We start from the raw sequence: 16,334 nt of genomic DNA, 5'->3' as shown, positions 1-16,334 counted from the left end.
TCCCCGTTAGGGTCGAATACCCGATGGGTACCCTACCCGATGGGGATTTTTGCCATCCCTACTTCCAAGTTGCAAACAATAGTCAGGAGCGGGATTCTAGAATCTTACATGAATTTATATAAGTTTTTATTTACAGGAGAAGATCAATATCGAGTAACTAGTTTTTGCCATTTTGGCCAAATTAATGTAACCAGTACGCAAAAAAAAAAAAAAAAAAAAAAAACTTAAACACAAGATTTCACTACACAGTACACACACAGATTACTACAAATTACAGTTGACAGTAGTGCAACACATAGGTACTCATCAAAGTTCACATAATTTCTTATCCAAAGTATTCCATCTTGCCCTAATAATAAATCATGTCCTCAGAGTGAAGCTCCATCATTGTTGGCAACCTGCTGATGGTTTCAGACGACTCGCACACCACCACTGGATCAGGTGGCACAAGATAATCACAAGATAGTGATGATGACTGGCTGCTCGCCACATGATTAGATTTAATTATCTCTCTTTCGGTTGATGAGTAGGATGATAAAAAAGGGTGTTCATGTTCGTACGGGAAGTTGTTGTTGTTCTCAAATGTGATCATGTCCTCAGAGTGAAGCTCCATCATTGTTGGCAACCTGCCGATGGGCTCAGACGACTCGAACACCATCACTTGATCAGGTGGCACAAGATAATCACAAGATAGTGATGATGACCTGCTGCTCGCCACATGATTAGATTTAATGATCTCTCTTTCGGTTGATGAGTAGGATGAGAAAAAAGGGTGTTCTTGTTCGTACGGGAAGTTGTTGTTGTTCTCAAATGTGATCATAAACTTGGAATTAGACTCTTCTCTAGGACTACCACCACTTACGTTATCAAGGATGCTTTCAGGAGCTTTGAGTATGCTATGTTTGCATGTGTGATTTCCGAAATATGTAGTCCGAAACAAGGATGGATCATCTTCAACTTTCTGCACCTGCTTGGTCGCCTTGCAGCCTTGATCATACTTATGACTGCACCTAAAGTAGCTCCTGCATATAAATGTAAATTAAAATTAAATTAGGAAACTAATGGAATAGCAGCATCATAGATATGATGCATGTCTGTACTTCTCCGTTTATTATGCATACCTTGGATGGCTGGCATTAAGGATCTGTTTCTGTCCGTACTTTCTCCATGTATGACCATCATCAATGAAATCGGGAGCGTCTCTACTCCATGAATGTGAAGTTTTTCTGCAAGTGATTTAAAATAAGTTGACATGATCAGACATAAACAAATTGTAACCTAAATCGAAAAGCAAGTTTAATGTCACGACTCCTCTCTTACTTTGAATCGAAAATTATAAAATATATGCACTTCATTTTTTTTTTTTTTGAAAGGATTGTATGTGCTTCATCGATGCATTATTGAGTTCATCTATTATAGGTGCCACATGAATCAAAAGCTAACAATCGCTTACCTAGCTACGAGAACAAATGATTGCCACAACCAGACTCTTGATGTATTTGAATCTTTGGAGTTTGAACAATCAATCAATCAGATTTTCAAAGAAAGAAAGAAAACAAAAACAAAACCAAATCCCTCAATAGCTTTCATGTTGTAGCAAGATTAATTTCATATGTTAAAAATTATTTACTACATACATGACTTATTACCTTTTCTTGGAAGAACTTCTACTATTTATCAACATTTCCGTTCTCTTAATAGCCTCGAGAGCAACCCAGGATGATGAATCTACAAGAGTAGGAAGAGCAACAGTATTGCTACTAGTATTGGCTTGAATATGCTTCCCCTTAGAATCATGATTCCCACCTAAGAGGGAAAGGCTATTAGTGAACGAGCACACGATCTTCGCAGCAAGACCTTTGGCCGTTTCACCATCACCATTACGGACAACCAAGTGAAGTTGATTTGCAAGTTCATGCCCTCGGACAAGCTCTTCCTTCATCTTTTCCTGAAGATTCCATGAAGCTGGCCAAGTACACTCCAATGACTCCATGATTAGCTTTATGTATTGGTCTGATAAATGAAGACTCAGTAGTGTGCCAGATATCCTTTTATATTGGACGAAAACGTAGGTCCCTCATCTTTTAGTGCAGCGCAAGAGAGAGAGTAGCTAGTGCGCGGACTAGAAGATATAGTCATCACTGATTGCTGACACCAACGGTGAGATGACCGTCCACATCACTAACATTTGGTGCTGGTAACCAGCACGCGCTGTTTATTAGGGTTTAATTGTGAGAAGGCTTACTGCCTTGCTCGGTGTCAACAACCAAAGATCAATGTGAACCAAAAAAAAAAGTGGATTTCCAAACCCAAAACAGAGATCATTGTAGATTTGTGGGGATTTTAAGTTTTAAGTTTTTAACCATGTCTTGTTCTTTTGCTAGTGGACTTAGTTTTGGTCCAGCCGACCCTCTGGAAGCTTGGAATTTAAGGTTTTTAAATACTACATATAACTTCTAAAAATCTCATATATATACGTCATCTTCATTTAATCATTTGTAGGAATATTATCTATCAAGTATCAACTTATCGCTATGTCATCACAACTAGGCTGTTAGGGGTCATTCGTGACATGATTCGATCGGAATAAGATTCAATTCTAGTATATTCAACTCTACGTCCGCATCAGCATACATCCATGTCATACATCAGTTTCTTTTCCACATTTTGTTTCTGAAGTACCCCCCCCCCCCCCCCCCCCCCCCCCTCATGTTTGTCCTTTTTAAAGCATAGTGCAAAAATTCTCCGTAGTGCGAAAATTCAACCCTGATACATAATCTTCGATGATAGTAGTGTTTGCCCTTGGACCAGGTCCAATAATAATGGAGAACAACCAAATATGCTATAAAACCACCATTCAGTTCACTTCAATATATACGTCATTTTAAGCAAAGTTAATTGCGAGATAGTGACCAAATCACTAGTGACAAAAAAATATGCAGATCTGAAATCTCAGAAGAGCTATACTAGGGGTTTAGTAGAGAATTAATATAGCAGTGATGAAGGTTGGGTTCAGAGGTTGGGAGGAGTCGTCGCCAATGGCGTTCGTCTTCACAGCCTAGCTTTCTTCAAAAGCTAAGTTTGTTGGGGCCAAGGATTCTGAAGCTAGGCGATGGGGAAAGGGTATCGAACACAGACACCATAAGTAAGGACTAGCAAACTCATAAAAATAAACCATAAGCTCTCTAACAACGATTACAATACGCATATTTATAGGGTTAATAACAATATACTTAGAGAATAAGTAGACTTGGGCTAAAATGGAAAGATAGTTAATAGTAAATCCTAAATTAAATATAAAATGATATCCTAAAAAATCTCAATAATGAAATATTAAAGATAAAGAATCTATCATTAAATGACAAAATAATGCATTTGATGTTTGCCCATATGTTCCTACATCACTAGGGTTTCCTGATCGCAGGTCGGGATGAGTTCAGAATGATCATATATGTAAAGAAAGATGAGAGAAACAGTTCTTCATTGATTTTGATTTCATATTTTTAATTTACAGATGTCTTACTATTTATATAATTAGCTAGATAGATGAAAAGCCCGGTAGCTATTACTATACATGCAGTTTGTATGAATTACGTGCTTAAGGCACTTGTCTGGCTATCAATTGTGCAACATAAAACAATTTCTCAGACCTTGTCTTTGTCTTTTGGTCATGGTGCACAGAGGTTTGAGGTATCTCTCCAGAGTTCAGAATGGTTGTGAGTTTGTTTGGTTTCAGAGCAGGCTCGTCTTTTTTTCTTTTTTTTTAGAAGAAAAAAAATTTTATTCCAAATTTTGAAAAATTACTTAATATGGGAAATATCAGTGGTGAACATAGATTTCCCACTCTCTTCCCCGAAAACAACCTCAGTTACAGGTCTATCATCAATGATGACATCCATGTGCCAAACAAGCCCAACCCCTAACCAACTTAATCGCCCATTTCTAAGCTACAAAACAAGACCAATCCCCAAAGTCACAATAACTTCTCATCGCCAACGCTGAAAACACCTCACCCTCTTCAACACCGTGTTCCCAAGCAGTCAGACCATGTGCAAGGATAAACCGCCGTCCTATTAACAACAAGGAGCCATTGATAATACCACATGTAGTCCTCAAAAATAACACCAAATCAATAGCTCATCGATCAACCTAATCCACGAGTCACCAGACCTCTCCGCAACCAATTTCAAGAAGAAAATTATCCCATTCAACACCATCATTCAACACCATGATTCAAAACCGCCAAATCATGTGTGGGAGCTCTTCCCCATCACCTTGACCACAAACAAATACATAGATTCCATGGAATTCCCAAGCATGACACCCAAAGAATGGCAAAGCCATTAAACCAAGACCCCTGAACCCTAACTCAAGTGAGTAGGGACTAAAACGAACTAACCAAAAGCCCAACCAAACATTAAAAGAAAACTCTTCTCCACAGTTTTGTTTAAGATACTAAAAGACTGAATGAGATGAAGGGCAAATAACACGTATCTCTCTTGTATAATTAGATATATATATATTGAGGTGTAAGAAAAAAATTGGTAGACCTGATTTTTACACAAACCTACTATATACTATGCTCTGTTTGTTCTATCGTTTTTCCCTCCCTTCCACACTCCCTAGTTTTATGGTTTCCACTATATGAACTTACATCCTGGTCATCCTGGTTAAGACCGCCCAATGTGCGAGAGACCCAAGTATCAAACACATTGCGCAAGAATCCTCGATTCGGGACTTCAGGACTTCTTCACCTTTTAATTTTCCTCCCTAACAAGGATTATCCATGAGTGCATTTGGGCCTAGAAGATCCACCATATCCCCTCTTCTTCTCCTGCAACTGCACTCCCTTTTGCTGTCAAATGCTGATGATCTGCAGACGGGGCTGTCCAGCAGAAACAAAAATATCAACTAGGATCTCAATAATTTAAACATTAAATAATAAAGCAGGCACATTGGTAATACATATGCTCAACAAATGCACTCCAGTTACCACCAGTTTAAATAATCCATCATTACGGATATGGCATATTTCAACTTTTCATGTGTGACAAATGTTCTAAAACACAAGCTTCAGTCATTTGGACATAATTGGCACCAAGTGTTTAACATTTCCTTGTTATAAATAGAAACTGTTACCACAAACCAGTTGGAGTGATTTGATTCCAAAACATGTCATACAATCAGAGAAAGATTTCTGATATCTATACACTTTTAAGTTATTTTAATGATAACCACTAAAATAAAGCGAAACCTATGTTACTTTTCCATACTTATTCTCTGCTGATGTACCCAGATTAATACTTCAAGAGGACACCTTTGTGAACAGCATGACCATAGTTTGAGAAAAACTCACCAAAGAACCAAAAAAGAATAACAAAAAGGAAAGATGAACCCACCTTTAAAATTTTACAACCGCACTCCACTGGAAAGCCGTATTGTGGATTTGTGGACAAAGATGAGGGAAGCCATCTCAGAATGTGAATTTGTCTACAAGAGGGGAATATACGTGTTTAACCTGAATCTTCATCTTTTTCTGAGCCCAAATGCTTATGTTTCCTACTTAATATCTCACCTTCTCTAGCTATCTGGATATCTGAGGGCCAAAAAATATGATGTACAACTTTGTACACAAAACGAGGGAGCAAGGCTACAACTATTATAAGCAAAATGGTGATCCAATAGGTAGGAGAACATGCCAAATGGTAAAAAGTCCTGTCCCCCAAAAAAAAGTGAACGTTGTATATCAGTTCATGTAATAAAATTTTCATAATTTTCAAAACAGAACAAGGAACAGCAGAGTCAAGGGAGCTAACCAGTAATTGGGATAAACAGGTATGGAATCCAATATCACCACACAGGCATATGTGATGATTATTGATCCCCATACTGCAATATGAGTGATAAATACCCACCGATGAATGTCCATTGCCAAATGTACATTAACAAGGATAACTACTGCTATGGTCCACAAACTGCCCATGCTCCATATGTCTATTGTGCTCTCCTTATAGGTGAACTGGGGTACATAGAAGAGAACAAGACTCTGCCATAGGGTGTCAAGCATCGTTATCCAGAAAAGATTTGGATTATATGCTTCCTGTCTATGGCCAGCACCATACAATTTTGGGTATTGTAACAGGGTCTTGTGGCTCAGATCTTTGTCCAGTACACCAACAATAATTGTAGGGATAGACGTATATATAAGAGAATAGAAAACACTACTCCAATCTGTCAACGCCGAAGTTGTTGAAAACGCTGTGGACAATATATACCTGCAAAATAATACAAAAGCTTATCAATTTTGAGAACTTATAAGTGGCTTCCACCTCCAACCCTAAAGGATCTAAAATACGACAAGGCACATGCAGAACAGTTTCAGTAAACTACCCTTATAACCAGAGAAAACATACCAAAATAGCATCAGCACAAAAACTGCGTTGCGGTAGAAGTTGTAAAGAATCAAATAACCAATACGCTGATAATTCCAGTGTCCATGCACCAGAAGCAATCTTTTCAAAAACCGAAACTGTCCCATGGCAAAGTCTGATGCCATCACAGCTTGACGACCCTCCTGACCACAAATTCCAACACCAACATCCGCCATTTGGATCATAGAAACATCATTTGCCCCTAATGACATGTCAATGGTCAGAGGGAGGAACCAAGAAAAAAGAAAAGAAAAGGGAACTTCAGACCAATGAAGTGCAATTTAGGACAACAGTTTGTATATACAAAATAAACCAGTAAACTCAAGGATCTAGCAGCTTCACTTGCAAGATTGCATGAGAAAGATGAACAAAACCGATATGGATCCCACTCCTTGCCAAACAAGCAATCACTAAAGGATTATAAAATGACGACTCACCATCACCTATAGCCAGTGTCATATCATCAGTGCGGGTCTTAATTAGATCAACAATTCCAGCTTTCTGCAATGGTGCAACACGACAGCATACAACCACACTACAGGAAGTGGCAAGGTCGAAAAGCTGTAGAAATAAAAAGAAATTAGCAAGTAAATCTTACGCAAATATATGAACCAGTTCCATAATCTTGTGTGTGCACAGTGCAACTAGACAGAACTCTAACATCAAAAGCAAACGATGAGCCACTTATAAACAAATGCAGCACTGGAACTAGGCACATCAAGTTGCCAGTTAATTCTTCGCTATATGAAAAGAGAAACTTGCCTCCGACTGCAGATCTTTCTCCAAAATGTATACCAAACTGTTCCCATCAATTATGAGTGCTAATGGTGCACTTATCTTTCCTTCTTCCTTTGCTTCATGCCATTTTGGCACATTAGATGTCTTTGCATCATCACGTAACTCAAGATAATCACTTGCAGCATTGCTTTTGCATTTTGAACTCTGATTTCTTTTATTTGATGACTGCACACCATATTTTTCCATAGCATTAACCAAAAGATTTCTGCATTCCGCCTCAGAAGTTCCATTTATGATAATTTGTTGCATATCTGCTGTCAACAGTTTGCATGATACACCAATTGAAATAGCTGTCTCTTGCTTATCTCCAGTCAAAACCCAGACCTTAATTCCTGCTTGCCTGAGGGACTCAATAGCTTCTGGCACACCATCTTGTAGCCTATCCTCAATTGCAGTTGCCCCAAGTAGCTTTAAGTTGGATTCAATAAGAGCTGCTGTTTGACGTAGTTTTAAGGATCGATCAGTCAATGAGGTACTTGCATCTTCATACATGCTTTGCCACTGTTCAAGTTCTTCATTTGTAAGATCTCTTGCAGCAATCACAAGAGTACGTAAACCATGTGAGGAATATTCACTCAAATGGCTCTGAGTTGAATGTCTCAGTTCATCATCTCTTTCAGAGTCATTCGCTAATATGCTGAGCATAGAGGTATCAGCACCTTTCACCAATACCTTTATAGTATTGTTTGGAAATCTGATAACAACTGACATTCGTTTTCGCACACTGTCAAATTCATGCAGACCCAATACATCCAACCTAATTCCAAAAATATAAAAGAAAAGTCAATATTATAAGAGCACAGCAGTATGATATATTATAAGAGCACAACAGTATGATATACTACAACTCCAGCAAGTCATCCATGAGATGATTCAAACATGTAGAATGGCCAACTAGTTGCAGTTGCATATAAGGAAGCAAAAGAAAATGGAAGTAGAAGTGAGTGACTTTCTACCTTAGTTTCTCACCATTGACATCAATTGCAATATGTCCCGATGTGCGCTCAAAGAGAGTATATCTATAACCAGAGGCTGCAGTAACTAGTGCTTGCTCGTCCGGGGATTCCCCCTGATAATCAATAGAATCAACATCACCCTTAGCACAACTGGAAGATGTACTAGTACTGACTATAGGAACCACAGTATTGCAAGCTGCCAACGTAAGGAAAAACTCATGTGCAGCAATCCTCTCATCTTCACTCAAGTCTTTGTGCAACAACTCCATGAGCTCATAATCGACAGCAACTTCAGATTTAAGCTTCCATCTCTTTCTAGCTAAACCTTCTCCTGCCACAGATCATATAAAATGAGCCATATTGAAGATGCACATTAACAATATCATCTCTGTCACAGACAAGGTAAGATTCAAAAGAAAGCAGAGCAGGAAAAAACTGTCATGATACCTGTATTATTCTCTTCCTGCAATTGATCAGCCACAAGCACACGGCTCCCATAATCCCTCCCATATATGCTTGCTCTGCGGAATGCCATCTTATTTTCAGTAAGTGTCCCTGTTTTGTCTGAAAATATATATCGTATTTGACCCAGATCCTCATTGATATTCAAGGATCTGCACTGGAACCTTGAGCCAGAGCTACAGTCGAACATATGCCTGTCTTCAATCATGAAATATGACTGGCCCAAACGAACCAACTCAATACTAATATACAGAGCGATTGGTATCATTATCTGAAACACTATGACAGAACTCAAAAAGGAGAAAAAAATCTCCATAGGTATCCCATAATATTTATAGGTTTTCCCATTAAGCTTCCCCCAATTAGTGAAGAATCTTTTCCGGTAATAAGGCAACGTATCAACCTGATATTTATGGCGTATTAGCCACGTGCCCATGCCAGCAGCCACAACTGAACACATGACAAAAAGGAAAATTGACAACCACAAGGTTTCTCTGTTCATGTAGCCTTCAAGTTTGCTTCTCTTGGAAGGAGAAGCTGCACTATTCAACATTGCCTTTGTTTCCTGTCCAGCATATACCACAACACCAATTATCCACTCCGTGTTCTTCAGCTGGCAACCACGCAAAACTATGTTTGACTGTGTTAGGGGAAACCTATGTCCATTAAACTCCATGTTGGCTGTAAACTCATAGATATTCCGATTTGGTTGTTCGCATCTGATGATCCCCATAATTGCACACCCATCAGCTACTGCTGAAACTACAGCTGAAGATGTTTCCTGGCGTGCATACCTTGTTTTGAGGTTTGACTCACCATCCAGATTCATTGTCTGAATGTAGGCAATTCCACTAGGGTCACTTGTTCCTAACAAAACTATATCACAAGGAATTGTATCATCAGCACGAATCTTCAGAACCTCGCCCACTTGAATATTTTTCCATTTCTTTGGTTGAAATTGCCCAGATTGAAGGATCAGAGACTCCCGGTTGTTTTCATTCCTGTCTGATCTATGTCTTCGCCAATCCTCATAGCCATCTTTTATAGCAGTGACACACAGCACAAATAGGAGGGGAAAAAGAGACACCGTTCTTCCAAACACAGCAAGAGGCGGAAGCTGATTGAGAACGGCAATAGCTAGAAAATACAAATAAGCAACCCGGTGAAACTGAATGAAAACATTCTTGGGCAAGAAGGTGATTAAGGTGTACTTGCTAGTTCGAATCTCATTGCCAGTGAACTCATACTTGTCATTTGTTTTCTTCGGATCATCAATATAGATCAACCTTGGATTGTCTTCATGTAGGAGGTTATCTTCAAATTGAATGCCTTTGTGGTGACTCCCCTGAGACTTGTTCGCCTTTTCCAGAACCCTAGATGGAGCCTGGGGGACGTCATGGGACGCTGGATTACTATTGATACTATGCAGTTCCATTGTACCCCACGATACCTGGCGTTTTTTATGCCGCGTGGGGTATTCCAACGGAAACTGCGGACGGCACTCACGCTCTACCGGAAAAAACTGCTTTCCTGGTTTCACACCGCAGTCAGGAACAGCAGTGTATTCCCTCGCTAACAACGATTCACCTTGGCCATCATCAATGCCGTCAAGAACGGAAGAAGAACTGGATTCATCAAGGCAGAGCTGCTCGAGTCTCTCAGCTAGAGAAGAGGGCGGCACAAGTGGCTTTGATGGAGAATCCGGTGATGACAGCAACGGATGCTCACCGCTCATATATAATCCCCCAATGCGGTCATCGGATAATCACACGCTTCCATCATTTCCATCCAATATGAACAAACAAGAATTCACAAAACCAAGCTCCAAATCCCAACAATCCACAAAAACAAAAATTTCGAGCTCTACTTAATCAAAAATTTCTTCAATCGCAAAACACGAAAACTTAAAAATCTTGTTAATCAAGACCAAACACGCTCCTGCATAAGGAGAAAAACGACAATGTAGGTCACCAACACCTCCCAGAACGAAAGAGATGCAACAAAAATGTCACTCGTAGGCAAAAAGCAACAGATCAGAGAAAGAACGTACCACCCCTATAATCACAGAGAGGGAGAAGCGAGAGGCCCACGCAGAATCTCAATCGGCTCAGCTTCGATCCAAGATCCTAACACACACGGATCCCCAAGCAATGCCAAAGCTAGAAAACCAAAAAAAGACAAGAAAAAAAAACGAATCAATCCAGTTCCGTAACCCTAACCCCGTCCTCGACCCAAAATAAAAAAACAGCAATCCCAATCAGAATCAGATACACCAGAATATGGACTATGCAAACATCTTTCTCAGAGGTAAAAAACAGAGAACTGAAATCATGATAAAAACAAAGGCAGACCTCTGAGTAGTATCTGACTCGGATAATGCGGACAAACCGAGCTTTATCGTCTCGGAATCCGTGCTCCGATTGCATACGTCGTTCAATGCAGTAAACACGAAATAATTGGAGGAAAAAAAAAACAAAAAAAACAATGGCGGATCGGAGATTCGGAGATGAGCTCCTTTTTGATTGGCTACGGATTTGCAGTAACGGGATCGGGAATTTGGGAAGAGAAAGGGAAAAGAGATTTAGGGGGAGGGGGTGGTGAGAATCGGAGGGGGAGGGGGGAATGGAATTGAGGGAGATGACGTGTCGGAAATGGAGGGGTTAGTCGGAAGAAGAAGGCCGGAAGAATCGGAGGGGAGGGAGAGGTGAAGCACGAATCGTGGGGTTTTTGGCTGGTCACTATACTTAGTGACGGACGCTTCGTCGTCTTGTCATTCTCTCTGTGTCTTGAGTTTTTTCCTCTCTTTAATTGCCCTCTTTTAATATTTTTATGATGATGATGAAATGAAATGATAAGATTACTGGGGGCTAAATTGTAAAAAGAGAGAATGTGATGAGTGGGGATTGCAACATCAACGGTAAATTAGTAATTACACTTTAGGTGTGAATTATGAGAGACCATAATTTTGCCCTTTTTTTGGGTGAGCAGGGTTTTTCAAAATATTTGGTTAATACTTATGATCTTAAGAGACATTAATTTCTCTCAAAAGATTCCCTTGACCATCACATTTTAAGATAAACGACTTCTTACACGAGGAGAGATTATTCAGAGCACTGCCGTGCACTTGCACCAACATAAATGAATAGTTAGATTGCATTAAATACACTTTTTGTTTATTAAAAATAAAGTTGATAATAAATATCAAGGGTTGAGATTATTTTATAAGGTTGGGTCACTTACACCGTCGGTGCATAGAATAATTTCCACTTACACGAGTAGTCAATAAGTAGTTTTGATTCTCTTAAAATAATGTTCTTAATTCTATTTCTAGAGAAGAAAATATGACAAAATTTTCACTACACTACTTTTATTACGTCAAATATTCATAACGTTCTATAGGTTAACATTTTTTTTTTTAAGAAAAGAGATAGTATCATTGATAATCAAAGCCAGAACGGCATATACATCAACTTCATGGACTCATACTATATTTCAAAGATCTAAGTAAATAAAAGATTTGATAGATACCAATCATTATGTTTAATAAACGCATTTATTCAAAACGAGACTACAAAAAGAACATAACCAAGTAAACTTAACTCCCAAAACTAAAAATCACGAGATCCATCTTGTAGGGTGCCATGAGAACTATAGAACATATTTTTCCACCAAAAGGAATGTTTAGACGTGGATTTCTTAACGTAGGTAGATCTCAACTACATCCCAACTAATACCTTGTTAAACGTATACGAAATGTCTTGGCAGTTGGCACAAGCAACCCAGCTAGCCCATACTACATACGTTTTCGGTAGTTTTACAATTACGTTTGCTTCCCGTTTTATCTTTACCCTCTTTTGGTTTGCGTGAGGTCTAATCAAACCGACCAGTCGGTCACACACCCCATCAGTACGTATTTATTGTCTCTTTTGGCTGGATTTGCATTTCCAAAAGTACCCCTCGCCGGTACTGAAAAAGAGAGAGCACCCCGTAAAACGGTGACTGCGATCACGTGTAAGATCAGATGCGGTGACAGTGGTCCAGCTCGGCCGTTGATTGATCGGATCAAGCGGTGGAAAAAGCACCTGTGTTGTTGAGTCTGCTGCTGGGCCTTTATGGTTTTCTGAAATCTCACGGATTCCGATTCTGTCAATCACAGTGGACCGGGGAGGGGACTGACTGGTCCACAGCTCATGTTGAAAGCTTCATAAATGTGAGGACGAGGTTACTCAAAGCAGACTGTTCTTGTTCTTGTCTTTTTGAAAAAAAGGCTAGCATATATAGGTAGCATGTTTTCCCGCTTTACCCTTGTAAGTTGTCCTTATTTTTCAGGTCCCCATCCTTGATTACCAAGAAGAATCAGATGCAATTTTGCCTAGCTGTGTCCTCTGCATTGTGGCACCTACCATTCTGGAAGAACATGAATGATGGTAAAGTTTAAACGCTAACCCTGCCTAGAGGAAGCTGGGGGCCTGGGGTGAAAGATACTGTGGTACCAGTTTTAGAGTGACGATTAACGAATCCTCCGTTGCTGCTTTGCTCGCCGGAGCGAAATGGTCCCGTGTTGGACATGAGAGTGCGAGATAGAAAAATAGATGGTCATGCAAACCATGCACATATCCTAGACTGTTGCAGGCACCCAATAATGCAAAAGTGCATCCATTAGCTAGTTTTGCATGTATACCCTTAATTGGTAGTTGTCATGTGTTATCATCAATTTACTAGGAATCCATCCAAGCAAGATCATTGAAATTTTGGGCAAATTAGTAGAAAAATATACTTCTTGTAAAGATAAAGACTTATCTCACAATTATGGACAACATAGTGATTAGATTTAGAGTTGAGTCATAAAGTCATTACATTCTTATAATTTATGAAATCTCAACTGATAGCGCATACAATCACAATGAGGAACGACCCGTATATTATATGATAAGTATCTCTCATTTTTTAGCTTCACATTTGAGGTTAAGGGACTTTAGAATTTCTACTTTGCAAATCCCTATTGTTACAAAAGAGATAGTCATTAGCATGCCCTATACATACCTCCACAAATTATTATTATTATTTTTAGAATATATACATACGTCCACAATTATCATATCGACCTCTCCTAATTTTTTAAAAATTATTTTCCCATTCTACCCTTATTAAATTTTTACCAAAAAAAAAATCATAGTCTTCCATCTCCATAGCTGCAACAAAGTATGGAGATTTTTCGGATCAATCCACTGCCTTGGACTATGTCTTATAATCTCAATATTCTAAGAAAAGAACAATTAAACAATTTATTATGAGAAAAGAACAATTAAATCCTTTTAGGGTAACTAAAATTGCATCTATTGCTTATTTGCTTTTAGTTTTTTTTATAAGAAAAGAACAATTAAATCCTTAACGGCTGCCCTTAAGCCATAACCATTAATGCCTAAACTCCATATTACAATAAGCCTGATGAGAACATCCCAAAATAATATTAGGAGTCTCTACTAATCTTATGTATTCTAACACACACCAATTAGTAAAGAGTGCACAACTGGCTACTCCATTTGATTTACAATTTTGGCGACATATCGGAAAGATAATGCTCACACGAAGCCATAATATACTAATACGACCAACTTTCCCACTATGTTGCAACCGAAAAATAATTTCGGTGACACTTGGTTTCATCCTGCCACTAGGAGGCTGCGACCATTTGACGATGCAAGGAACTCGCTGCCGTCCTAAGCCAGACACGGCACTTAGGTTATAGTGATTTGTATTGGATGGTGATTCAACCTTTATCTTTGATATCTCTATCAATCATTTCCTCATTTTGAAAAAGGAAAAAAGTCATTTTAGAACTACTGTTCATCATTTAAGGGCTTCATGTTTCTTATCCTCTCTCTTTCTCATAAAACCTTACAATTCTTTTTTCCTTTTAAAAAAGAGGATCAAAGGGTTTCACTCCTGCCCCCATGGTGACTCGAACCCATGACTTCGTACATAGGTAGTGAGTGCTCTAACCACTAAGCTAACAATTATTTATTGGGAATAGCTTTGTTTGAGCAATTAAGGGACTGAATTGGCAACATGTAGCTCTAAAATTTTAAAGAATAATTATGGAGATTTTAGAGATTGCTGTAAAATAGAAAGTCTGTTTGATAAGAAAAAGGGACTCAAATTTTGACTTTTGCTTCCCTATAATACAGAAATTATAGAGAAACTATTGGAGTTGCTCTTAGTAATCATCTCAGAGCATCCATATGCCAAATTGCAGGCCTTTTCGCAATAACCATTAGGATGGGAAGTCAAGACATTGTTCAAAATTTTATTTTATTTTTTAGGGTAAAATGAAAAATAAAATTTTAGAAAAACTAGAGGAGGTCCACACAACAAATATAGAGGTATGAATATAACTATTTTTTTTTTTGGGGAAGAGGGGGTGGTGGTGGGGAGGGAAGGGGGAGAGATAGACAATATTATTAGATCTATTGATACAGAACTATGTTCATTTATTTTTTTAAGGGGTGAGAGAGTATAAAATTCTAATTCAAGATGAAGTTATTTTATTGTATGAGGAATGCAATTCTAGATTTGAAATGACTGAAGTTGTCTTGTTGTCACTTTCATTTGTGATTTTACCATTGGGGGTAATGCAGCGCATCTGTTTTGGTTAGAAAGGAGATGAGATGTGCTAACATGGCCCCTAACGCAACAGTTTAAGGGCTGGCTGACCATAGGTTCAAATCCTGCCACTCATGTTGATTTTATATTTTTTCTTTGTCTAATTTACGCTTTTAGTTATTTGATTTTAATTTTTAGGGGATTCTAACTATCCATTTTCAAGGGTTAAATCATATTATAAACTACTTCACCATTAGTAAATCAAAATTCAAGATAGCGACAGTTGATATGGCTCCTCTAAACCCTAACCGAGTCTTCTACTCCGCCGCTACTGCTTTTCAACATCGATCACCATCGACTCCTCTGATCCTTGCTATCACCATCCTCCTATTTCATGGGCATGGGCTATGCGCTAGCATCTATGGCGACCTTGATAGTTGCCCAAACATCAGTCACCAAGAATTAAACGACGATGCCAAAGCCGGGGACAAAGCCTTTTACTCTGCCGGCGACTTCACCGTCAATATTACTCACTTCTCTGAGAACATCAATCTCGATCTGACCAAGCACGGCCTCTACACCAACCTCCACGTATTTCATGGGGGTGGCTTTGCTGCGGCTGATCTGGATCGCTAATTACGGACTCGAATTGATAGTCGCATTGCTGGGATGAAGCCTACAATATATGTGCTTGTTTCACTAGATGCTGCGTCTCATAGACTCGTGAAGAACAATACTCGGGATGTGCTTTGGTCGGAGTGGTTCCAGTCATGGCTAGAGATGCAAAGAACACTAGATGTCTGGGTGCCTTAATCAGTCGGGCGGTTGGGTTGTACTCGGACTCCAATCGATGCCAAGTTCTTTATAACTTCAGTGGTGAGGTTGACGACAAGAGTACCTACAATTTGGCCAGAGTGGGTTGGACGATGACTGTTGGGCTGGCCGGAATCTATGACGGATGAGATGCAGATGGGTGTCAACAGTTCGGCCTCTGGTGAAAGGTTGTGGGCATCTCTTCTTGGGGTGTCCATAGTAAATTGGAGTTTCTTATTTCTGGGTTTTGCAAAACTCTGAGTCCAATATT

General features: G+C 39.1%; 2 protein-coding genes across 3 annotated transcripts; both read right to left on the bottom strand.

Moving 5' to 3' along the window:
• Positions 1 to 349: 349 nt before the first annotated feature.
• Positions 350 to 2,459, bottom strand: LOC112194972 (probable WRKY transcription factor 70). The gene is made up of 3 exons (XM_024335244.2): positions 1,650 to 2,459; positions 1,122 to 1,226; positions 350 to 1,022 (listed from the first exon to the last, which is right to left on the bottom strand). Exons 1-3 carry the CDS (start codon positions 1,991 to 1,993, stop codon positions 350 to 352), a joined length of 1,122 nt encoding a protein of 373 aa, XP_024191012.1. The 5' UTR covers positions 1,994 to 2,459.
• Positions 2,460 to 4,468: 2,009 nt separating this feature from the next.
• LOC112192091 (phospholipid-transporting ATPase 1) lies at positions 4,469 to 11,452 on the bottom strand. Of its 2 annotated transcripts, XM_024331626.2 has the most exons (11): positions 10,999 to 11,452; positions 10,698 to 10,806; positions 8,633 to 10,585; positions 8,186 to 8,516; positions 7,194 to 7,986; positions 6,869 to 6,992; positions 6,414 to 6,633; positions 5,817 to 6,275; positions 5,576 to 5,715; positions 5,400 to 5,490; positions 4,469 to 4,885 (listed from the first exon to the last, which is right to left on the bottom strand). In XM_024331626.2, exons 3-10 carry the CDS (start codon positions 10,380 to 10,382, stop codon positions 5,474 to 5,476), a joined length of 3,834 nt encoding a protein of 1,277 aa, XP_024187394.1. In that variant the 5' UTR covers positions 10,383 to 10,585; positions 10,698 to 10,806; positions 10,999 to 11,452; the 3' UTR covers positions 4,469 to 4,885; positions 5,400 to 5,473. The 2 variants fall into 2 exon arrangements, with proteins under 2 accessions (XP_024187394.1, XP_024187392.1); XM_024331624.2 differs by having other exon boundaries at positions 5,400 to 5,715.
• Between the last annotated feature and the right edge of the window lie 4,882 nt (positions 11,453 to 16,334).

The sequence above is a fragment of the Rosa chinensis genome, chromosome 3 (genome assembly GCF_002994745.2).
Source record: "Rosa chinensis cultivar Old Blush chromosome 3, RchiOBHm-V2, whole genome shotgun sequence".
NCBI classification, from domain to species: Eukaryota; Viridiplantae; Streptophyta; class Magnoliopsida; order Rosales; family Rosaceae; genus Rosa; species Rosa chinensis.
Note: the sequence above shows the minus strand (reverse complement) of the source record. Positions and strands in the feature narration are given on the sequence as shown.

Excerpts from the sequence above, each read along its gene's own strand:
- LOC112194972 (XM_024335244.2), bottom strand. The coding sequence starts at position 1,993 with ATGGAGTCATTGGAGTGTACTTGGCCAGCTTCATGGAATCTTCAGGAA. Across the intron at positions 1,227-1,649 it reads AGAAGTTCTTCCAAGAAAAG|AAAAACTTCACATTCATGGA; the intron begins GTAATAAGTCAT and ends AATCACTTGCAG. Across the intron at positions 1,023-1,121 it reads CTTAATGCCAGCCATCCAAG|GAGCTACTTTAGGTGCAGTC; the intron begins GTATGCATAATA and ends ATTTATATGCAG.
- LOC112192091 (XM_024331624.2), bottom strand. The coding sequence starts at position 10,382 with ATGAGCGGTGAGCATCCGTTGCTGTCATCACCGGATTCTCCATCAAAG. Across the intron at positions 8,517-8,632 it reads GCAGGAAGAGAATAATACAG|GAGAAGGTTTAGCTAGAAAG; the intron begins GTATCATGACAG and ends GATCTGTGGCAG. Across the intron at positions 6,634-6,868 it reads GACACTGGCTATAGGTGATG|GGGCAAATGATGTTTCTATG; the intron begins GTGAGTCGTCAT and ends ACATGTCATTAG.